Raw genomic sequence first — 8,563 nt, 5'->3', positions numbered from 1 at the left:
AAACATCGCATCTAGGCTAATGATCTATATTTCTTCAAGATTTATGAATGACATAGCGCCCCAAAGACAAGGGATACCTGTGTGTGTGTGTGTGTGTGTGTGTGTGTGTGTGTGTATTTGCAGGGAAGAATTCCAAAATAATAATTTAACTTTCTCACTTATATCTGAGAGTAGTGAAGGAAATGAAAAGCTTGCTAACTTCTTTGTGACTTTTACTATCTAATAAAATAGTCTGAAAGAACAGAAGGGAGTAGGTTGATTAAGCTTCACCCTTCTGCATTCTGTCTCACAAACTGGACTGGTTTCCTACCGTTCTTCCATTATTATAGGCTTTTTTTTAATCTGATCATTATTTTCAGTAGCTGCAGCTAGAGACTTTTTCAAACCAAAAGTATTGGGGGAAAAAAGGCCTATCTGAATATTTGTATATTTGTCTTTTTTTTTTTTTAAGATAATTACTTTCAGGTTTTCAGGTTTTAACACTGATAAACATGTGATGAATGTGATGAATGCATGATGGTTTAATTATAATGGAGAAGCCAGTGCTAGATATATTTATTTCCTGCCAATAGCTTTTCCAAGGCAAGCATTCCTTCTCCTTCCTTATAAACCCAATATATTTTAATGAAAGGGAAAATGTGTGGTTGGGCAATCTGGTCACTGAGTCCCCTCTTCTTCTCTTTCTCTTTAAACTGTATTTGATATTTTTTTTTTACATTTATTTGTCATCCAGTTTATGAATTGGGTGACTTATAAATTTTCTTAATAAATAAATAAAATCACTTTTATTGCATGAGACTCCCTTAAACTTAAGTTCTGCTCCTTAAGAACTTGTTATGGCATTGACATACCAACCTCTAGAAGAAATAGCAATAGTGATCAGTCTTAGACTTACAAACCACTTCACAGTGCTTTACAGCCCTCTCTAAGCGGTTCACAGAGTCATCCTATTGCCCCCAACAATCTGGGTTCTCATTTTACCCACCTTGGAAGGATGGAAGGCTGAATCAACCTTGAGCCGGTCAGTATTTAGAAAAACGAACTCCTGGCAATGTGAGCAGTTAGCGTGCAATACTGCTTTATAACCACTGCACCACTACGACTCTAGCCTTATGATATCATTTCTTATTAATTAGGAATTTAATAAGTTTAGTATTAATTAAGAATTTCTAAAATAGTTATTAATTAAAATTACTAAAATAAGTATTAATTAAGAATTACTAAATAATTATTAATTAAGAATTACTAAAATAGTTATTAATTAAGAATTACTAAAATAAGTATTAATTAAAATTAATAAAGCAATTATTAATTAAAATTACTAAAATAATTATTAAGAATTAATAAAGTAATTATTAATTAAGAATTAATAAATAATTATTCGTTAACTAATTCATTCTTATTAAAGAAAAGATCCAAATCTATAATTCAATGTTTTCTTTAAGGATTTCAAATAAATCTTGGAGGCTGATTTAAAGCAGTCACCGGATTTCTACACAAAACCCATTGTTTGGAGTATGTTATTTGTTTCTCTTTTGTGCTATAACCACATCTTTCAATTGCTTTTCCAGTTCAGCCTGGTGCTTGCCAGCTATCCAATTGAGGAAACCTTCCAGAAATCATCGAACAGACACGCACATGCAGTTGCACTGAAAAACTGGTGTCCAAAGCGCTCTAAACGTCCATCGCAAGGACTGATGCTGGCAAAATCCTGCTGGGGAAGAATCTAATGTTGACTCCCCACCTAAAGGACAGAGACAGGTATCTGGCAGCTTCACAGAGCTGAGCGGAATGGAATAAAATCTTTGTGTTGGTAGATTCAAAGTGGGAAATGAGCATCTAGAATTTTGCTCAGGAAAAAAAAAACCCACACGCACCAAAATAAGGCAATAGAGCCAGTGGTCACCATGGCTAAGAGTTGTCAAAACCATTCTTCTGCTGAAATGTGCAGGGAGGAACCTCCAGGTGTCCGATGCAGGATAGAGCGCTTCAATATTCCCTTGGAAGATCTAAGAAACCGATTTGAATCACCTGCAGGTAAAAACAGGCAGGTAAGGAGAACCCGGCACAGGCTAATTAAATCAGAAACGACTCCTACTCATAGATTTGTTTCCACAGGGAAAACAGCTGCATCAAATTTCTTCTGCCTTGCAGAATTAGTGAGCATTTCTTTCTCTCTTTTTTTTTCATGCTTTTTCTCCTCCACAAGCAGATTTCTAAATTCCGATGACAGGCTGTTTGTCTGTATTATTAAGCTGTGGCGTGACATTGTTGCCTTTATTCCATACAAAGGCAGAGGAAAGCGAAAACAAGTGGGAGATTACTAATATCATTTGATGCTACTCACTACCCTGTGAGTCTCCCAGTGCCCTCCAGGTACGCTGGGATTAAAACTCCTAGGACAGTGATGGCTAACCTCTTCCAGACCGAGTGCCCAAAGCACACGTGCCTGAACCGCCCAAATGCAATGCACACGCAGCTCCGCGCATGCACCCTCCCTCCACAAATGTGTGCACACCCCTATATGTACCATGTCCCCTGCACATTCGCACACCTCACCCCTGCATGCATCCACACCATGCATGCGTGTGCGCCCCCCGCATGCGCCTCGTCCCCTTGCGCATGCTCAGCAGAGACCTGAAGACCACCTGGTCAGCAGGAGCCATGTGCATATGTGCAGCAGAGCTGAGCTGAACTGGGGCGACAGCTCACGTGCCCACAGAGAGGGCGCTGCGTGCCACCTCTGGCACACGTGCCATAGGTTCTAGGCATCACTGGCCTAGGATATCTAGACAAAAATACCCATCTTGATGCGCCTCGTGGCGCAATGGTTAGAATGCAATATTGCAGGAGAATTCTGCCGACTGCCAGCAGTTCGATTCTCACTAGGCTCAAGGTTGACTCGGCCTTCCATCCTTCCGAGGTGGGTAAAATGAGGACCCAGATTGTTGGGGGCAATAGGCTGACTCTGTAAACCGTTTCAAGAGGGCTGTAAAGCACTGTAAAGCGGTATATAAGTCTAAGTGCTGTTGCTATTGCTAAATGTCTGCAAGAAAGGAGGATGGGATAAGAGACAAAATGAGCATCCAGATGTCACAACACAAACTTAGCTGTGATCTGTTTGCTTATAGTGTTGTGATGTAAATGCAAACAGACGGAGCTGGCATAGTGAGGTCACAACACACATTTCTTCATTCCATGGCATCACAGTTCAAATAAGTGTTTTGGGCCATGCATTTCAAGGGGTGATGCTACAGAAAACAACTCCAAATATTGGCGTGCGGTGTATAAATAGCTAATTCTAAAGGAATATTTTATTAAGGTATTCTTCGGTTATATCCTTTAGCTTACGGTAGTTTGATTAAAATGGTTTAAAATAGTATATAAGTATTAATCAAATAATCACTTAGGAATTAAATATATATTCGCATGTGCCTGATTAACACGACAGTTCTGGTGAAAGCTATCTGGCAATTTTCTATCTGCTCAAATATTTTAACTGATGAGTCTACTGGGCATGTTTGTATTTATTTATTTATTGCACTTATATTTCATCTTACTGCCAGGAGCTCAAAGTATTATGCCGATCAGTCTGATTTTTCTCAACAACAATCACATTGAATACATTGGGCTGAGAGACAGAGAGAGATTTAAGCAAAGTCCTCCAGGAAGGCTTTGTGGATTGAATTTGAGTGTCTTTGGACCTAGTCCAACATCTTAACCACTTCACCATTTGCAGCTATTTTTTTAAGCATATTTAACTTTAATTCTATACATGTCTAGTGCAGTGGTGGGATTCAAATTTTTTTACTACCGGTTCTGTGGGTGTGGCTTGGTGGGCATGGCAGGGGAAGGATACTGTAACTTCTCCATTCCCACCATACTCCAGGGGAAGGATACTGTAAAATCTCCATTCCCTCCCCAATCCAGGGGAAGGTTACTGCAAAATCTCCATTCCCTCCCCAATCCAGGGGAAGGTTACTGCAAAATCTCCATTTCCTCCTGATCAGCTGGGACTTGGGAAGCAGAGAATAGATGTGGGGGGCGGGCAGTCAGAATTTTTACTACCGGTTCTCCGAACTACACAAAATTTCCACTATCGGTTCTCTAGAATTGGTCAGAAGCTGCTGAAACCCATCTCTGATGTCTAGTATGCATCAATATTCTCTAGTGTAGCTTAATGCCAAAGAGCCTACCTAGAATATCAGTGTTAATATCTTATATTCTAATCCTAAACTGCTCCCAATTACTATAGTCTAATTATTCTATGAGCACCAGTTTGGTGTAGTAGTTAAGGCATCAGACTAGAAACCAGGAGACTGAATTTGAATCCCATGATAGGAACAAAGGCAGCTGGGTGGCCTTGGGCTAGTCACTTTCTCTCAGCCCTCTTAATGAAGGAGGCAAAACCACTTACAAAAATATTGCCAAGAACACTTGTCCGGTCACTTGCTAGGAATCAAGATTGACTCAAAGACAACACATATTTAAAAAAAAAGGATATTGTGTATCAGGGGTGTCAAATTGGCAACCTGTGGGCCAGCAGGCCACGCCCACCCCAGCTCTATGAAGGGAAAAAACATCACAAAATGTCACGTGATGGCAACGTCAAACATAATAGACACCTGTGCTATATATGGATCTAAAGCATCAGTGTTCTGAACCATTTGTTTAATCTCTTCCATTCAATGAATGAGATGAATGAGATGAATTACACAGTTCAGTCAAATGACAGTGCATGTGACACATTGTTATTTCACAATTGTTTGTAATAGAATGAAGAACAGATAAGAGACATGATAAGGCAAAGTATTTTATGGCAGTGGTGAAATCCAATTTTTTTTACTACCGGTTCTGTGGGTGTGGCTTGGTGGGCGTGGCAGGGGAAGGATACTGCAAAATCTCCATTCCCACCAGCCAGAGGTGGTATTTTCCGGTTAGCCGAACTATTCTAAATTTCCGCTACCAGTACTCCAGAACCTGTCAGAACCTGCTGGATTTCACCCCTGTTTTATGGCCAATACACACACCCACAGCCCTAGCAGGCAAAGCAGATAACAACAACACTAATCCTAACCCTAGGATTAGGGTTAAGGGCCGCAGTGTGGCTCAGGCTGTAAGAAGCCTGTTATTAAACACAGCTGCCTGCAATTACTGCAGGTTCAAGCCCCATCAGGTCCAAGGTTGACTCAGCCTTCCATCCTTTATAAGGTAGGTAAAATGAGGACCCAGATTGTTGGGGGGGCAATAAGTTGACTTTGTAAATATACAAATAGAATGAGACTATTGCCTTACACACTGTAAGCTGCCCTGAGTCTTCGGAGAAGGGCGGGATATAAATGTAAACAAAAACAAAACAAAAACAAAACAAAAAACCCAGCAATGGCTCAGTACAGCAAAAGTGAAGAAAGAGAGATAGAGGGCCTATTCTGGCTGCACAAGACTAAGTAAATGCACATAAACACAGAGTTGAGAAGACCGCAATGGACAACAAAAGATGCTTCTGCAATGAAGCTGAAAAAAACAGTGGGCCTCTTAGTTAGCTGCTGCAAGAAGATTGCACAGATCAATTGCCAACAACAGCTAAATATCGACAATAGAGCATTGGAATATCTGCAAGAAATACCATTCACCTGCAAGCAAGAACTGATGGGATCAAATAGACAAAGTAATTGAAAATGAAGAAGCCAAAATCCTCTGGGACTTTAAAACTCAAACAGATAAGTGCCTGCCACACAACATCCCAGACTTAACTTTCAATAAGAAAGACATAAATGTCTGAATAGTGGATACTGCAGAACCTTAAGACAGCAGAGTAGAAGAGAAAGAATTGGAGGAAATCACAAAATACAGAGACCTGCAAATGGAAGTAGAACAACTGTGGAAAAAGAAAGCAAAGGTAGTACCAATAATAATAATAATATAGGCGCCTTGGTTGCAATCCCAAAACAACTGAAGCACCATTTGAACACCATCGGCATTGACAAAATCACTATCAGTCAATTGCAAAAGACACCTTCACTCAGAACATCCTGTGTATCCTATGATGATACCTTTAACACCATCAAACAACAACATCTGCCTATCCCAGGGAAGGACATGACCGCTGGATAAAAATGCCAGATTCAGTCTAAACATTTGGCTGACTTAGCAACCAGTCACAATAATAATCTAAATTCCCAATAGTACAGGCAGAATGGCAGGGTGAATTTATACAGAAAACCGTATGGCAAGTCCCATTGCTAACGTGGCAGTTTTGTAACATTGCTAACATTTTTAGTTTTCTTGGCTATGCCATGTGTTCTGTCAATTTCCACCTGGATAGATTTGTGTTGTGCGTGTGTAAAAGCTGAGTCCTTTATGGTAAGTGTCATGAGCCTTCAGGTTTCTTGCAGGATAGATCACATGCTACTATCCATATCAATGGAGATTTCTACTGTACCATGCCAAACTCTCATTTAAAGGTACATCTGGAAAGATTTGGGGGTTTTTGTGTTGGGGCCTCAGTTTCCCTAAGAAATGCATACCAGCAAAGCATTTCCTTTACAATAAAAAAAATACATTTCTTAATTGGTAGAAAAACTGTATGATAATAATGAAAAAGGAATTCTTAAGGGCATTGCCTTGTAAGCAACAAACTTAAGTAACTGAATAATTACTGGTACCTGTATTTGATATTACAGGTATTTAATAATCTCTGACAGCTCCCCATGTTAACTTAAAAAATTAAATGAGAAAAGAAAAGGAGGAAATGAACCTTCTGTTTGGGGAAAGAAAATAGAAAAATGTTAACAAAAATGTAAAATGCAAATCTGAATGTGAAAAATTTTGATGGATGGAGTTTGGGGATTAGAACTGAGATATCTCGAGGGAGGTGTAAACTTCCAACAGGTAAACCATGATTTCTAGCAACTCCAGTTAACAGATCAAATATGAAAGAAGTTGGAAGTTGTACTTCAGCAACAGCTTGAAGACTGTTTTGCAGCCCAGCATTAAAGTCTAAATATACTTTGAATTTGTTTATATCATTGTTTTGAAATCTAGGAATTGTACTAGGATCATTTTGGTCCATCAAATCACCTCCCAGCCATTTAAATTGAGGAATACCTCCTTCAGCGCATATAATTATTTAATGCAGGGAAGGAATTGTTGACTTTCCAATTGGTCCTTGTTTCATCAGCCATTTCTTCCACTTCCCGGAACACAAAGAAAAGAAAACAGAGAGGAAGGTCCATGTGGCATAGATAAAATTGTATATGACTCTTATTATCCTTGCTTCTTATGTTGACACCTTTTTTCAAGTCGATAATATAACATCTGATCCAAAGAAATGCCCTTTATTTTAGCTTTAAAGGAAAACCCAGCGTATGCAAATGCTTACACCATAGATTGATGGACGAGTTCTTAGCGGGAAATATTTGCATGGCTTTTACAACCTTTGGAAGCAACTGCAATCTCATTTGGGCATGTCACACTGATATACAATAATCTGGAATGTAATGTCAGCTACCAGACAAAGACGTAAGGCAGTATTGACTTGCTTTCAGTTGAGAAAGCTGCTGTCACTGTGGGCATTGGCTTTCAGCAATATAACGAGGCTGGTGATGGGCATCTCAAACTTTCGTTGACAACATGCATTTTCTCTCTCTCTCCTTTCACTTTCTGCATTGGCGCTGAGGAATAAGGATTTAAAGGGAAAAGAAACTGAATGTACTGTAGCAAACGAGCAACTTGTATGAAAAATGAGGGCCATATTACACAAGCAATACAATATTTATACATTCTTATATTTACCTGGAAAAGAGTAGCATCTTTCCCAACTAACACATTTTATTAAAAAGCATAAGCTTTTATGAACCGCAGCTCACTTGGTCAGATGCAAGAAGTGGCTATAAACAGATATGGGATTTCCATTGCAGAGGAGGAGAAGGGAGGGAGAAGGGAGGGAAGATAGGTTGGCTATTCAGATGTAGGTTATATATATGAGACAGAGTACTAGGGCTTCATCAATTAATAACTGTAATGTGTTAACAACCCACTGTGTTTATAGAGACCTTCAGAAATAGCCTGTGGTGGAATCACCAGCTAAAGGAGTGGGGGGGGGGCTCTAGAGGGACTCAAGAAGCATTCCAGATTAAAGTGGGTTTGTGGGGAGGAAATGATTGAGTTCAAACTTTTAGTTTACCTCAGCCATCTCCAAAGGGAAGATAAACAATCTGGCAAGATTCTTGTAACATAGGTAATCAGCAATACACTACAGAACATACCTTAGTTTTTTCCCCCCTCACAGCTGGTTTTGGTTGCTTGTGCCTGACCTAGCCTGACAATCTTTTAATGTCTGTGAATTCAGCAAACTCTTGCTCGTTGGTGCCGTTAAAGTCATTTTTGGCCTATTTTAATTGTGAACCATATGCAAAATTCAGAATTTTGGCATACGTTTGTGGTGGTCCTCTATATGTGGGAAATCTGAAATCAGTGTATGGGATTAAAGATTTTACTGAATTTAGATGGAGAGACAGATTCCCCAGACAGAATGCTCATTCCTTTGGGAATAATAATTTTG

The 8,563-nt window shown here is 39.5% G+C and overlaps 1 protein-coding gene across 1 annotated transcript in view; it reads left to right on the top strand.

The window, feature by feature from the left end:
* The first annotated feature begins 1,892 nt into the window (after positions 1 to 1,892).
* XIRP2 (xin actin binding repeat containing 2) overlaps positions 1,893 to 8,563 on the top strand; it is a 263,015-nt gene continuing 256,344 nt past the window's right edge. Inside the window, exon 1 of the mRNA XM_058191320.1 lies at positions 1,893 to 2,051. Within this exon, the coding sequence (XP_058047303.1) occupies positions 1,908 to 2,051 (144 nt within the window). The 5' untranslated portion in view covers positions 1,893 to 1,907. The remainder of the gene's footprint in view (positions 2,052 to 8,563) is intronic.

The sequence above is a fragment of the Ahaetulla prasina genome, chromosome 1, assembly GCF_028640845.1.
Source record: "Ahaetulla prasina isolate Xishuangbanna chromosome 1, ASM2864084v1, whole genome shotgun sequence".
NCBI classification, from domain to species: domain Eukaryota; kingdom Metazoa; phylum Chordata; class Lepidosauria; order Squamata; family Colubridae; genus Ahaetulla; species Ahaetulla prasina.
Note: the sequence above shows the minus strand (reverse complement) of the source record. Positions and strands in the feature narration are given on the sequence as shown.